Source organism: Pleurodeles waltl, chromosome 3_1 (genome assembly GCF_031143425.1).
Source record: "Pleurodeles waltl isolate 20211129_DDA chromosome 3_1, aPleWal1.hap1.20221129, whole genome shotgun sequence".
NCBI lineage: Eukaryota > Metazoa > Chordata > Amphibia > Caudata > Salamandridae > Pleurodeles > Pleurodeles waltl.
In genome coordinates this window covers 179,171,246-179,187,563 of record NC_090440.1, presented here as the reverse complement: position 1 = coordinate 179,187,563, position 16,318 = coordinate 179,171,246, and the positions used below count along the sequence as shown (strand labels likewise).

General features: G+C 45.0%; 1 protein-coding gene across 2 annotated transcripts in view; it reads left to right on the top strand.

Annotated features, from left to right (window-relative positions):
* The window catches only part of GTF2A2 (general transcription factor IIA subunit 2), an 85,571-nt gene extending 70,124 nt beyond the window's left edge, over nucleotides 1-15,447 (top strand). For both annotated transcript variants that reach the window (XM_069222107.1, XM_069222106.1), the window contains exon 5: nucleotides 15,124-15,447. In XM_069222107.1, coding sequence (XP_069078208.1) covers nucleotides 15,124-15,149 — 26 coding nt within the window. In that variant the 3' untranslated portion in view covers nucleotides 15,150-15,447. The remainder of the gene's footprint in view (nucleotides 1-15,123) is intronic.
* Nucleotides 15,448-16,318: the final 871 nt, after the last annotated feature.

Below are 16,318 nucleotides of genomic sequence, written 5' to 3'. Positions count from 1 at the left end.
GAAGTGATGTCATGTTGCCATATATGCACCCCTGATGTGCTGACATTAGTTTTTTTCATCCTGCTCCAATAGTGAAGATTCAGAGAGCTACTTCTGTCATTATTTTAACCAACTTTTTCACCTATCTTAGCGACTGTTTTTGAGCAGTTGCTCCCAGTGTGCTTGTAACATGTTCCCTGCTAAACCTTCAAGGTTTAAATCTTGCAGGGAATATCACAGATTGATTTCTGTGTCTGATCAATAATTGGTCTGTCTCTGGTGCATTGGGTTTCATGGGGGACAAAGCTCCTAGCTGCACAGCAGAAGGCAGCTACGCAGCATTCAGTCCCATTTCCAAGGTACATCATAGGGCCATTCTAGGAGTCGTTCCCACAGATGATCGTCTTTGCGCTCCAAGAATTCTCATCTATTCAGGAAATCCCACAAGCACAAGTCTACGCATTCTTCTGCTTCCCCCATCCAAATGTTATGCTTCATGGTGCAGCTCCCATACTCCAGCTGCAAAGCCGGCATCTGGGCCCATTCTGCTCTACCCCACCACCCACCCAGCCAAAAGAATTTTAAGACCCTATCTTTGGGCCACCAACTCCATCTAGTGAGCCTTGGGCCCCACTCAGGTGTGAGGTGCCCCCAGGATCTGGCTCGATACTTCCATAGGTGCCCATACCCAGCCCGGCTCCAGCCCCTCCGGTGCCAACCGTGACACCACCAGTGCCGCTGGACGATGAACCCATGCCCATTTCAGATTCCTAGCCAGCACCACCTCAACGCCGCGCGTCGTGGACTCCTGTGCCGTCCAGAGCCTCTGGATTTGCTGCCTTTCGATAGGCCCTTTGTTGCTGAGGGAGGGGGATGAGGAATAAAGTTATGGACCTTTTGAGGTAGACCCTGACCAGTATGAAACCTGGTAGGAGAAGCTGGGTGATGCCTGCATATGTCCCCGGACTTTGGCATGCTTTTCCCTCTGGGCCCTAACGGAAATTGCAACTTTTGCCACCATGATGCTCAGAGCGGCGGAGGTCCTGCACCTACAACTGCAGGCGGTTGCGTTCAATACCAGTGTCCTGGCTAGTGCTTCACTTGGGGTGAGTTCTGCAGATCCTTTGTTTGCCTTCAATGAGGCAGTCCGCGTTCTTCTGGAGCTTGGGCTAAACCCTGCACGGGGCTCCCATGCACTACATGATCGCCAATCGGCATCACCCTGCCCCAGAAGACCCAGCCTTCCTTTCGCAGCATCCCTCCCCGGAAAGCCTGGTGTTACATGCCTCCACAGGTAAGTTAAACCAAAATGCATTTCCTTCCACCTCACCAGATAGAAAATACAAATGGGTGGATGTATTTGGAAAGAGAATTTTCTCTTCCACCACCTTGGCCTTGGGAACTGTGAACACCCCATGCCTCGGGCTGACATTCCCACGCTCTGTCGGAGTCCATTGGGAAGTTGCTAATCATGCTCCCTGAAGAGGGCTGTTCAATCCTCAGCCAAGCCTTCCTGGATGTTGGGGATGCAGTGAAGTTCACCATTGAGTGTGGACTAGACACCATGGACTCTGTTGGCTGGGCCATTGTCTTTACAATGGTACTCTGCCGCAATGCCTGGTTACGGTCTACTGGGATTTGCAGACACGATTAAGTGTCCCTCATTGACATGTCATTCTATGTCTTCTGCTTGTTTGGCGACAGAGCCGATAAAGCACTTGAGCTGTTTCAGGAAAGTTGAGTCACTGTCAGGTACTTGGGCCTATTCCTGGCTTTCCACCTACAGCAGCAGACCTTTCGACCCTTCTCCGGCTAGGGCAACTCTTTGCTTCCAGCCTTACCCCAATCCAGCAGGCTGGCCAGCTTTTTTGTGACTGGGGTTGAGGGTCCCAGAAAGGATGCAGGAGTTGTACTCACTGTGCTGTCCAGTGCTGTGCCCCACCAGCTTCCACAGTCTTCATGACGCATTAGTGAGCCCTCCACCCCGCACTGTCATCCTGTTGGCAGCAGGATCTGGCACCATCTGCTCTAATGGCGCAACATAACCACCAGCAAGATGGGGACTCCAAATTGTGCTGAAGGAGTATGACCTTCAGTTTGTGGAAACCAATCCACCTTTGCCACCATCCCTAGAATGATTGAGAGGACCATCTCTCCTTGCTCCGTCAGGAAGTCTAAACTCTGTTGGAGCCATCCAGAGGGCACCAGTGTGAGAAGGACGTGGTTGCCATTCCTGCTACTTCCTGGTGCCGAAGAAGAACCAAGGCCTCTCTCCCATTCTAGAGCTACTACCTCTTAACTCCTTTCTGTGGAAAGAGATATTCAAGATGCTCTTGCTGGCTCAGGTTCTGGCTGCCCTGGACTCTGGAGACAAGATGGTGGTTTTGAACTTGCAGGCCGCATATTTTCACATCCCAGGCTGCAGACTCATAGGCACAACCTATGGTTCATGGGGGCCCATGAGCATTTCCAGTTTGCTCTCCTTACCTTCGGCCTCACCAGTTCTCCTCAGGTGTTCAAGCTTACTTCTTAGTCTTTATTTGTTGCTGTCATGTCAAATTAAATGTTGAAAAAATGTCCCTCGCACTGACATGTTGCCAGGGAAAACGACCAGATTTCAACGTTTGTAGTGTCCAACCTAACTGCATAATGGACCTATGCTGGCTCTGTCCATGTTGTAAAATGACATGTTGCTTTGTACTATGTCTATTGCAGATGAAACCGTGTTTTTGAAAGTGCAGGTATGGTTGGACAAGGTTTTAATCCCATATTCTACAACAGCTAATTCTTTCTGTAAGTTTTCCTGATCTATTTGCCTTAACCTGGCAACGGCTTCTTGTTGGGAAAGTTTCCAAATTTCATTATAAACTGCATATAAGAAGTGCTTTTTACGTTGTCTCCTGGGGCCTAACTGGAAATCCTGCAAGTCTGTGTTGTTAGACAGGAAACTGAGGTGTTCTTTAACAACATATAATAAGGAAATGTTTAATCACTGCGGGCATAATTTCCCTACACTGTATGTTGTTACTATACCCGAGTGTTCTGATGACACATAGCCAGGGTCTGGTCTGTTTGTTCTAAAACCCCAGGTGGTGTTTACAAAGCAAGCATGACAACCATTTGTGTCCACTGGCCACAATACCACCCAGCAGGATGTGAAAGTGATGTTAAATGTTCCATCTTGGACCCACTCATCGATCGGACCTTCAGTTGCCTTAATGTTCTTTTGCCATTTATGGAATTTAGCAGGGGCAGGGATACTGGGTGCATTCAATTCTTTATTTCTGCAAAGCCTGAACAACTTGTCTGTTGTACAGTTTCATTTAAAAATATAATTTAAATAGGTTTCAGGCATGCTCTGAGCAAAGCTTCTTTTCCCCTTATTTGCGAGTTTTTAGTTCCCCATACATTCTTCAGGTCATTAGACTTCAGTCAATATTCATAGCCTTCGATAGCCAACCGGGATACAAAGGAATCCGAATAAATCAATTTTTTGTATCGGTCAATAAAATAATGTTAATTTCCATTACAGGCAATTAATACAACTCAGTGTTTTTAACATGTTTTAGAACTGCCCACTGGCAAAGTTGGACAATGTTCCCATTGTGTGCAATTAAAAATAGTCTTTGGGGTACTTGCTCTATGAATGAATTAATGTCCATAATAATTATAACAGAATATATCGCCATAATTTTCTTTTGTTTGATAAATATCTTCACTTTCAAATACAGTAAAATACTCTAGTTCAGGTAACATATAATCAACTGGTTTTACATCGCAATCATCCAAAACAACTCCAGGTGTTATTACATCTTTCATTGAAAGTTTAAACACATGGAATTTGAATAACCTCCGTTGGGCCATATATATAAAAATATACTTTATCCCAAACAATCCCATCAGGAATTGGTATAGCTGAAATGTTCACTAGGGACAAGTCTCTGTGGACCTTATGGGAGGAGAAATGTGGTATTAGGACCTGATCCACCAGTTCAGCTGCAGAGCGTTTAGGAAGGTAATGGCCATGTATTAATAATAAAAAGACGATGACAAACCCAATCCAAAGAAGGAAGGCAAGTACAGTTAATAAAAGCCACAGATAGTTACAGGGGTGAATGAAATAGTAAATTGTGAGCCAATTTATCAGCTTACGTGTTCTTGACAGTCTTGTTACAGAAGAGGCAGATGAGTCGGTGATAGTTGACGTCGGCAAAATATCCAGAAGCAGGTCGTGCAAAAACTGGAGCTGTGTTTGGAAGAGGAGAACTGGCAGAAGTCTCCTTTGGTGGTTCATAGTAAACGATTCCATCCGTTTGAGTTAAATTTCAGAACAATAGCTCGTTGTTGTGGATGTTTGTCACCGAAGAAGTTAGTGGAACTAATAAATGATCATTTTCCACCCTCCCCAAGCTCGGAGAGGTGTCGGCGTTTCTGATCAAAATCTATAGAGGAACATCCTGGTCTGTTGTGAGAGGGAGTCTGGGACTACCCAGGAGTCCATTAGGTCTGCTGTGCTGGATTAGCCGTATCGTGTAGCTTGACATACTAGATGGAGACATAACATTTGTTTTTAGAACCAGGCAGCGTTGGTAGGAAAACAGTTCTGGTACTGTGTATTCCCAGGACTGGAACTGGTGCACAATAAGAAGGACTGACTTTTGCAGCAATCTTTTCATGCACTAGATCCCCAACTTTTGGAATCCAGCTGGTAGGTGTTATTGGTGCACCCCTAATTCCCAAGGAGGCAGCTCTGGCAGGTGCGTTATCGTCACTGAACTGTTGTAAGTCCTGCAAGACAGTGACGCATTCATTTATGTCAAAAGGTGTATCTGCCACCTTCGCGCCAGGACCATCAAGATCTGGGACATACATTTGTGTTCCAAACAGGCCTTCATAGGCAGATTAAGTACTTTATGGACTCAATACAAGTGGTTAAGCCAACTACAAAACATGCCTAATACACTCAATGTTAAGGATTGCTTTAAGTCCCTGTTTCTTTGCTCCACAACACTGTTTCCCTCGGGATGGTATGGAGACTAATCATACAGTTGGACCCCTAACAAAGCCATGGTGTCCCTAAATGCCCTTGAGGCGAAAGCAGGGCCCTGCTCCGAGTGGAAAACTGCAACTGCATTTGTGCTGATAAAGACTTGTTTGAGCGTCAGCTGAGTGTTGTACTCATACCCATAGACACCTGGAGCATGAGTCAACAGCAACTAAGATGTATTTGCATGCACCATCAGGTGTCAAGGGACCACAATGGTCCAGGTACACACATTGTAGAGGTTTATTGGAAAGTAGTAGGGGTGTCTGCGGTTGGTGTTTGACGGTGGACCCTTTTATTTGCTGACAAATGTCACAATAAAAGGACATACTGTTTGGTCTGTTTGTGTAGACCTGGCCACCAATAACGTGGTTGTAATAGAGAAAATATAGCTGCCACACCAGCTTGAGTAGAAGAAACTCCCTCATGTGCTGCTTTAATCAACTTAGGTCTTTGTTGGGGGATCACCCACCCGTGCTACGGTTACCGTGGCAGTATTTAGGCTAGGTATGCGGTAGGAATACTTGGAAGGATGTGCAGTTGGCATGGGCTTGCTTTCAGGCGAAGCTTTCAGAGCAGTCAAGGTTTCATCATCCAACCTCGTCCGTGAACGAGTTATTGCAGCAACGGATGCAGTAGCTACTGCTGACTTGGTTGCTTCGTCAGCCAAGGTATTGCCTATAATGTGTATTCTAACACATTGATGTCACAGTTTATGATCTACATGGACATTGGGTAGCATTTCTTTCAGATCTGCTACTTTCCCCCACAGGAGTCTGTGTTTGATGGTGTTGCCTTTTGAATCTCTGAAACTGTTCTGTGCCAGTAATGCAGATATTAATTGAAGGACTGGACACAGTAGTATGAATCAGACTATTAATGTTAACTGTCCTGGAGTTGTGTGTTACAGTGCCATCAACTGAGCCTTGCGCTCTAACTGTGTTGTGCAGTCCCCTAAGGTCTGTGTGTAAGTATGTTGTGGATGGAATTCACTGTCCTTCATGTAGCCACTCACAATCGCACAGGCGCGGAGCATTGATGTTTGGTGCCTACTGCTGGTTGGGCTGAACCATCAGTATACATAATTGTTTGATATTGTTCAATAGGCAAAGTATTTGCTGGAACTGGGTATTCTAGTTCACATTGGAGAAATTCTTGCGTTTGTAACTTAGGGTCAAAAACATAATCAACTTCAGTGGCTGTCGGAGACATTGTCCATTGAATCCAATGTGGATATAGAGCATTGGCGTTGAGAACACTGGCTTTTGTGACAATCTCGCGGGCTGGGATTGGATATACGACAATGAGTGTCCCCTGGGGCCAAAGGTCTCTCTTTAATGAAGGCCATCTGAACAGCAGTCACAATTTTCGCTGTGGGAGCAAAGTGTTGTTCAGCTGTGGAATACAGATGTGATTTGTATGCTATAGGGACGGTATCACCCTCATTGAACATTACATAGGTGAAACTAATGGCACCAGCAATTAATCTGATGACCAAATGTTTTGTTGTCTCAGGTGTGTGTGTTTGTGTGAGTATTTAGCTGCAAACATGTCTTGTTGCAATGATCGGAGAATGCATGTGTTCGACTGTCCAATATTTACTTGAAAAGTCTGGACGTATTAGATCATATAATGGTTTAATGCATTGTGCATAGTCTGGAATGTTAGTTCTGCCATAGTTTTAAAATCCCAACATTGACTGGAGCTTTTTGATGGTGTTCGGTGGTTGCAATTGTGTGCACTTTTCTAGAAAGTAGTGCGCTGGGCTCTTGCTTTCATCTGATGATTCGTATCCCAAAAAGAGGACACTAAGGAAGGCTATTTTTGTTCTTCTGTAATTACATTTGTAGCCTAATTCGGCAAATCCCACAAAAATGCAGCTCACCCGTCTTATATGTTGAACAAGATCATCATCCATAAGGTAGATATCTACATAGGACAATGTCTCAGGGTCAATGTTGTGTAAAATTGAAGTAACACAAGCTGAAAACAATCCTAGACTGTTTTTATACCCCTGTGGGAGTCCGCAAAATGTATTTTTGTGAAACATAAAGTGCTAAAACTAGTAAAATCCCTACTTTCAGACGCTATGTTTTGGCAGAAAAAAACATTAGAAATATCCAAGGTTGTTTTGTAATTTGTGCGCCCTATATTAAGTGCTGTACTGTGTGCATTTTGAATGGCAAATGTGCGTGCATGACTATTTAACTGTCTAAGATTATTCTATATGAATGGTCTGGTTTAGCTATGGGGAACGCCGAGTTGTTCATTGGTGAGTCAGAGGGTTCCGTTATGCCACGGTACTCTAAGTACATGAGGATTTCCCTTGCAGGTGCTCTAGCTTCATGCTTTATTGGGTATTGTGGTTGAGGTTGGGACCAAATTGGTATTGCGTTAGGGAGAATCTTTATCCCACCCTACAGGGTCGCAATATAACAGGTGTCGGTGCCTTCGCTTAATCAATGGCACAAGCCTCCCTTAGATCTTTTGAAGCAAGGGGCAGGAAAGAGGGTTCAATTACCTCTTCCCCATATGGGAGATTACGGACAAATTCTGTTAGCCAATCTTTTAAAGCTGGTAAAATATCATAAATGATAACTACACAATCCCAAAAGATTCTCCCTTTTTCTTTTTTTAGGTGTTTGTTTTTGTTTATCCCGTGTTTTTTTTAGAACCCTACTGGTGCTTGCTTGAAAGAATCCTTATTGGATTTACCCTGTAATTGTGGTTTACTAGGTCTGGCTCCCAGACTATTCTGACCAATACTAGATTGTCTCGGATATAATGTTTGGCAGCTTGCATTCTTGATCCTGAACAGGAACGTTCCAGAGCTGCATGTTCACTGCTAGTGCTACTGCTTCCCCTTTAAAATTGCTTAACATTATTGAAGACACAGTGGCAAAATTGCACATTAATTTCTTCCCTAACTCTAGGGCTGGGGAAGCCCCATATTCATCTTGAATTTGTTTTAACACTTCTGAAAGATTGGCAAGTGTTGGGGTACCGTGTGCGGTAGTATAGAGCGTGGCAAATACCGTGCCCCAAGCAATGCAGCTATCTACTTTCAGAACCATCCCGAATGGCAAGCAGATGGTGAGAATTCTGTTTTTTTATTTTTGGGTCCCTTATGGGGAAATACTGCTTTCAACGCATTTATTTTTGAGCTAACCAAAACAGAATTTATTTCCATTTGGCTGGTACCTTACCCATGATTGAATGTACAGTTGCAGGGTTAATACCTGGTGTGATGGCATGTGGTTGCCCTGGGGCAGCTTGTACTGGGTTGGTATTTAATGTGTGCATTACAAACTGTACTAAGAATATATATATTGCTGTAAGCTCATTGTATAAGCGGCGAACCTCAGCTTCCGCCAAGGTGTCTGCATCAGGATGTGGTGTAAATGTGGCCAATAAAGGCCAGGTAGGACCATCATTGCTCAGAGGACCTAACCTAACAGGAAGTATTGTTTGGGGTAGGGTGTCATCAATCCAATTATTATGGTTTTGAAAAGATGGAGGACTCTCTAAATATGCGTATGCTCTGTATTGTGCTGGTATATTAGCTGGTGTATAATGATGAACTATATTAGTGTCCCCATCGACTGCTGGAAAGTTGACCCAAGAATAAAATATTTCTGTTCTGTAGGTTCGATGAGCTTCAACTACAAAGGTAACTGGAAAGATTTCACCCCCACCCTTCAACCATCTCCCCATCCACCACCCCTCCGGTCTTAATTAGCTAACAAATGAGCAGTGAGGGGAGTTTGCATGTTTACTGCAATCACCACTCTTTGCAGGTTTGCCATGGTAAATATACCTGTTCAGAGATAAGGACACCAAATAGGGATTGATCCTTTTGAGGTTAAAGCTTGATCAACCTACAGCATCGAATAGGTACTACCTATCTAATTGAGGAAGTAATTCTCAATATAATGGACGTCTCTGTATATAGTATTGAGATGCCTTTAGGACATAGTGAGACACACTCAGGAGGCTCTGAAAATTAGTACCTGGAAAAACGTTTGCGGCACCATGTCACTTTGGGTCTCATTGTACCAATGAGGCTGCTGGATTTGGGCAGTTGTGGGGAACTAAGTCCAATCCGACACCATTTGACAACAGCCGGCCTAATTTGTTTCTGGCCAGTCAGCAGAACCTCACCTATGCCTAAGAACAAGGGTGATTTTTGGCAACTGGACGCATGACATTGTGACTTTTCAGGGAAACATGTCGGATCAGATCCCATCCTTTTCGCTCAGTTACATTTAGTGAATCAACTGCGTATTAGATAAAATATCATGAAATGCAATAATTAGGATGATGTAACATACTAGAAGCAAAATGGTGAGAAGAAAAGTGAAACACAAAAAAAGTCCCACCATACTGTCCCTATGGATGATATATGTGGTTCCTACCTAAGCTATGTTAGAACACAGCAGGATAAGCCCTAATTCGCCCTTTCGAATTCCCGCCCCCCAGGAAGACATTATACCCTAAAACTGAGTATAACAGTAGTTGAGAAGCCTGTTACCTACATAGACAACATCACTATGTAGGCCAGGGAACCAGTGGTCTCAGCGAGCTGCTGTAACAACGTCAGACAGCATGCAGTCGTCATCTGGCTTGAACCTCCCTTTAACGTGCATGGGACAGAGAAATGTTTTTATATCAAAACAGCTAGTGTTCTGAGAAAGTGTCCCCACTTACAAACATGTATGTTTCTGTGAAATGTTAGAGACGCAGTGTATCACTTGGGCCGACGTTCCTAACTTGTTTCAGCCTTGAAGAAAGCACAGAGTGAAAGAATTTTGTGCTAAGAAATGTAAATACTTTCCTAAGTGAAAGGACAGGAGGTAAAGGAAAATAAAAATAAAAAATAAAACATCGCCACAAATGTGGCGAATTCTAAAAGAATAAAAGGAAATTTTATTAGGCTGAAGGGCACAGGCAGCAGGCCTATTTGCTAAAATAACGTGCTTGCAGACATCACTAAAATGGCTCTACAAAAGGTGTAGTTGTCAGTTGGGCTTTGTGTATTCATCCTATACAGCCACACACAGTGGGAGCTTAGGTGTAACTTAATGGGCCACCTACAACAGGATGGGAGGGAGGAGCTGGACACAGCCTCACTTACACTTGAATAGACTACGTCCTGCCCATGGACAGAGCGGGCTTGATGACTCTACATTGTCACGCCAGCCAGGGCAGGGACTTGCTTGCCCTTCAACGCCACTGTCTACAAGTTTATCCTACCTCTCAGAACCAGGGCATCAAAATATAAATACTGGACATCAGACGCCACTGTTTCGGTACAATTCTGGACCCGTGGATACTCTACCAAGAATAAGGACTGCTGTGCTGCCGAAAGACTGCCTTTCTGTTAGACTGTTCCAGTCTGCTAGACTCCTTTACTGTGCTGACCTGCTGTCCTCTTGCCTGGGTGAGATGGACTCGACCTGCCTCTCTTTCCACAATTGGCACACCAAAGTCCCCTCAGGGTGCCATGCCAGCCTCACACTGCCTACAGGTATAGATAAGTCACCCCTCTAGCAGGCCTTACAGCCCTAAGGCAGGGTGCACTATACCATAGGTGAGGGCACCAGTGCATGAGCACTGTGCCCCTACAATGTCTAAGCAAAACCTTAGACATTGTAAATGCAGAGTAGCCATAAGAGTATAGGGTCTGGGAGTCAGTCATGCACGAACTCCACAGCACCATAATGGCTACACTGAAAACTGTGAAGTTTGGTATCAAACTTCTCAGCACAATAAATGCACACTGATGCCAGTGTACATTTTATTGTAACATACACCCCAGAGGGCACCTTAGAGGTGCCCCCTGAAACCTTAACCGACTACCCGTGTAGGCTGACTGGTTTTAGCAGCCTGCCACACACCAGACATGTTGCTGGCCACATGGGGAGAGTGCCTTTGTCACTCTGTGGCTAGAAACAAAGCCTGTACTGGGTGGAGATGCTGATCACCTCCCCCTGCAGGAACTGTAACACCTGGTGGTGAGCCTCAAAGGCTCACCCCCTTTGTTACAGCACCCCAGGGCACCCCAGCTACTGGAGTTGCCCGCTCCCTCCGGCCACGGCCCCACTTGTGGCGGCAAGGCCGGAGGAGATAATGAGAAAAACAAGGAGTCGTCACTGGCCAGTCAGGACAGCCCCTAAGGTGTCCTGAGCTGAGGTGACTCTAACTTTTAGAAATCCTCCATCTTGCAGATGGAGGATTCCCCCAATAGGATTAGGGATGTGCCCCCCTCCCCTCAAGGAGGAGGCACAAAGAGGGTGTAGCCACCCTCAGGGCTAGTAGCCATTGGCTACTAACCCCCCAGACCTAAACACACCCCTAAATTCAGTATTTAGGGGCTCCCCAGAACCTAGAAACTCAGATTCCTGCAACCTAAGAAGAAGAGGACTGCTGAGCTGAAAAACCCTGCAGAGAAGACTGAGACACCAACTGCTTTGGCCCCAGCTCTACCGGCCTGTCTCCCCACTTCTAAAGACACTGCTCCAGCGATGCTTTTCACAGGGACCAGCGACCTCTGAAGCCTCAGAGAACTGCCCTGCATCTAGAAGGACCAAGAACTCCCGAGGACAGTGGCTCTGTTCACCAAAGACTGCAACTTTGCAACAAAGAAGCAACTTAGAAACAACCCGCGTTTCCCGCCGGAAGCATGAGACTTGGCACTCTGCACCCGACGCCCCCGGCTCGACTTGTGGAGAACAATCACTTCAGGGAGGACTCCCCGGCGACTACGAGACCGTGAGTAGCCAGAGTTGACCCCACTGAGCCCCCACAGCGACGTCTGCAGAGGGAATCCCAAGGCTCCCCCTGACTGCAACTGCCTGCTTCAAAGACCCGACACCTGGTAAAGGCACTGCATCCGCAGCCCCCAGGACCTGAAGGATCCGACCTCCAGTGCAGGAGTGACCCCCCAGGTGGCCCTCACCCTTGCCCAGGTGGTGGCTACTCCGAGGAGCCTCCCCCCCCCTTGCCTGCCTGCATCGCTGAAGAGACCCCTTGGACTCCCATTGATTTCTATTGAGAACCCGACGCTTGTTTGCACACTGCACCCGGCCGCCCCCGTGCCGCTGAGGGTGTACTTTCTGTGTGGACTTGTTCTCCCCCTCCCCCCCCCCCCCCCCTCTAGTCTGCCCTCCGAAGACGCAGGTACTTACCTGCTGGCAGACTGGAACTGGGGCACCCCCTTCTCCATTGAAGCCTATGCGTTTTGGGCACTACTTTGACCTCTGCACCTGACCGGCCCTGAGCTGCTGGTGTGGTAACTTTGGGGTTGCTCTGAACCCCCTACGGTGGGCTACCTTGGACCCAAACTTGAACCCCGTAGGTGGTTTACTTACCGGCAAAAACTAACAAACACTTACCTTCCCCAGGAACTGTTGAAAATTGCACTGTCTAGTTTTAAAATAGCTATATGTCATTTATGGGAAAACTGTATATGCTATTTTGTTAATTCAAAGTTCCTAAAGTACCTACCTGAAATACCTTTCATTTGAAGTATTACTTGTAAATCTTGAACCTGTGGTTCTTAAAATAATCTAAGAAAATATATTTTTCTATACAAAAACCCATTGGCCTGGAATTGTCGCTGAGTGTGTGTTCCTCATTTATTGCCTGTGTGTGTACAACAATGCTTAACACTATCCTCTGATAATTCTAATGCTCTATTTTGTGGTAGTGTGGTGGAGCAGTAGGCTTATCTCTTTTTGCCACTATCTTACCTCTAAGGGGAACCCTTGGGCTCTGTGCATGCTATTCCTTACTTTGAAATAGCACATACAGAGCCCACTTCCTACACTTGGAGATTGATCGGCAACAGTTAAGGTTTTTCGATCTTCCTTCTGAGGTCTGTGGTGTCATCATGGCAGCCATGCGTCCCTCCACAATGACTGTATACACGTGCCATCATGATAAGTTTGTGGTTTGATGTTCCTCATGACATATGGACCTCCTTTCAGCGCAACTGTAAGAGGTGTTTGTTTTATCTTTAGCCCAGCAAGGCTTGCTCTTGAACTGTTAAGTCGGCCATTTCAGCTTTCCTGCAGTTGCTAGATCCCTCCCTGTTCAAGTCACCAGCTGTGACTAGTTTTCTGGAAGGGTTGCAACATTTGTTCCCTCCTACTCCTTTCTTGATGCCCCAGTGGGACCCAAATCTGGTCCTCACATTTCTCATGTGTTCTCCCTTTGAGCCTCAATGCAGCTGTTTGCTGGGGCTCTTGACTATCAAGATGGTCTTCCTAGTGGCCGTTCAGTTGGCGAGGAGGGTCAGCGAACTTTGAGCTCTGTAGGTTCCACCTCCAAACACCAGCTTTTTCCCTGACAAAATGGTCTTTTGGATGTGTGCCGCTGTTCTGCAAAAGGTGGTCACCCTCTTTCAAGTCTGTTAGAGCATCACACTGCCTACATTTTTCGCTCCCTCGTCCTCATAGGAAGAGGAGAGATTCCATCGCCCAGACCTAAAGAGCCCTCTTTCTACATTGATCATACCAAAGATCATTGGGTGGACTATCAGCGCTTCATCTGGTTCACAGAAGCAAACAAGGGAAAGAGACGGATCATCTCTTGAAACATTGTACTCTGCATCAAGACATTCTATTTATTAACTACGGAGCAGCCACCTGAGGGTTTGCAGCCTATTCGTAGGACCTATTACTTCATTGACCCGCCAAGTACTTATCCTGGACATCTTCCAAGCCCCTGTGTGGACATCACTGCACACATTCACTGAGCACTGCTGCTGGTATTTTGCCTGATTGGTCCTCCAGGGCATTTTGTTTTAAGCCTGTTCACAGGTCCTCCTCTGGGAAAGTATTGCTTGTGAATGAATTCTAAGGGGAGGAATCTGTGGTTAGAAGTGTCTTTCAGACGAATAAGTTACTTACCTTTTGTAATGCTTTTTTTGGTTGAGACTCCTAACTTCTGATTTCCTCTCAACCTTCCCATCCTTCCTGCTCTGTGAACCGGGCTTACCTGAAAGATCCCTATAAGACACTGCACATTAGTTCAACGTTGGTTTTGGTATGAATATAGGCACAAAAGAAACTGATGTCATGGTGGCATAAATAGGGGCACTGCAATGTCTCTTCCAGTGGGGGTGAAGTTGATGGGTAAACTATGGGCTCGTAGAGGTACGGCCAAAGATTTTTCAGGTCCAGTCTGATTGATGCCTGGGGAATATCCTAAGGTAAGGTCTCTGAGGTTAGATAGTCACTAGCAGAAAAAGCATTACTTAAGGTAAGTAATTTGTTCGTTAGATCAGCCTCTCTAAACTCCCTATAAATTAGTATGCACAGCATGCAATTTCTGGAGGAGAAGCAAAGCACTCATGGGTGTTGGTAGAGCATATGATAGAGGGGTCTAGGTGAGTGGATTCTGCAAGCAGTGTTTTCAAGGTGCTAGGACTGAAAGTAAGGATTTAGCAAGGGGGGACAAATGATGACAGCGCCACATAGTAGGCCTTCCCTGTTGGTTGAAACATGCTATGCTCTGTTCCTACATGGAGTACGAATGGAATTAGGTACACAACTCCATGATCCTTGGTGTTCTATAAACCCCTAAAAATCAGACCAGCAGCATTATTGCCTCAGATGTCTTAAATTGTATATGCCACATGAAGTTTAAATTGCACTGTCCTATCAATAACTTATCCTGTTGGTTTATAAACAGTGTTCAACAGACTGTTAATCCGCAGTCTATTGTCTGTTATATTCTTGTTAAGTCATGTCACCGATTATTGAAACTATGTAAGAAGTTGTGACAGTTGTTTGTATTAATGTATGAAATCTCAAAAAAACCATTCTGGAGTGTTGTCAATACAGATCTTGGGGGCGGTGTTTTGACAGTAGGCTTTGTAGATAGTGTATGGCCCCGGGTGTCATTTGGATCGAGGCTAAATGTCATTACAAAGCCAGCAATGGTGGGAGCGTCGATATCAACAGCCCACCTCTGTGAAGAGGCTAATGACATGTTTTAGTTCCTTGAGGCTATTAGGATCCGGTAGCATGTTCTTATTTTTAATGACTACTTTATTGTGAGATCCCTGTACTTATAAATGTTCTGTTTCCTTTCAGATACTGGCTCCAATACAGCAGAATGAGCATTGGCGGATTATAGTTTCACTGATGGAACACACCTTGTAAAGGAAAATCATGAATAATACTTTCACGACTTCAAGGTTTACTAATTCAACAGAAATGCGACAGAGATCAGTACATTTAAATTGTGTACGTCATCGCCATTCCTTTGAAGACCTGCATCTGTTTAAAGTATTTCTTCGCTGGGCCTTAAAGCACATATATTTTGGGGGAGGATTAGTTAAATGACAACTGCATAGTAGCGGATTTTGTTTTCCATTGGTCACGTTATTGTTAATAAAAGATTTTTTTTTTAAAGAACGTTTTTAATGAATTGTCTTGGCTTTGCGCTTTACACTTGACAGCATTAATAGGGTTCCAATTTGTAAATGTTAATGTTTAGGCATTAGAAAAACAGTTTCTTTATGGAAATGCAGTCTTCCTCGGCCTTTGCTATTCTTTATAGTAACACTTCTTTATTTAAGGCCAAGTATGTGTCCTCCTTGCTGTGTGGGTTATCACAGAGAAAGTATATTTATTATTTAGCTGCAGGAATAATTCCTATCTTGTCATGTATTGGGTCAGCCCACAGTTGATTATCTCTAAAAGTACCTAGGTGTTTTCACCAGGCATGACCACAGTGCACCACTTTATTTCCGAGGAAAAAAGGGGTGTTGAGACAGCCCGCCATTGCTTGAAGCCAGCATTATTAATTTAATGGATCAGACCAGGGGTTCGTTACGTTGCCACCATAATTTGTTGGTGTACAAGATGTTTCATTCCACCTCCGAAGTGTTTTGATACATGGGTACAAAGAGAAATTATAATGGCATTTTTAGAATATAATTAGGTTTGCAGTAGAGCACAGAAGCAGCACGGGGAAAAACAGCTCAATACCTACTGGTCTCTTATCTCTGCCAGGCAGAATTAATCGTTGCCTCTCCTCTTGGCTGGCGGGCATATTTAGATCTGGCATTAGCCTAGACCACTTGCTTTTTACCCATAAAATATTTCTACTTCTAAGGACTTTAAGCCAAGCCTTTGTTTCTGTCATTCACATTTTTTTCAGGTCTCGCAAAGACCATGCATGCGCTGTCTCTTCTAGACTTTTTTTGTTTTGCTTTTAGTAGGGTTTGAGCCCTCCTATTACTTACTACTAGTGGCTTTAAAGCCACTCTTGATTGCTTGCTTC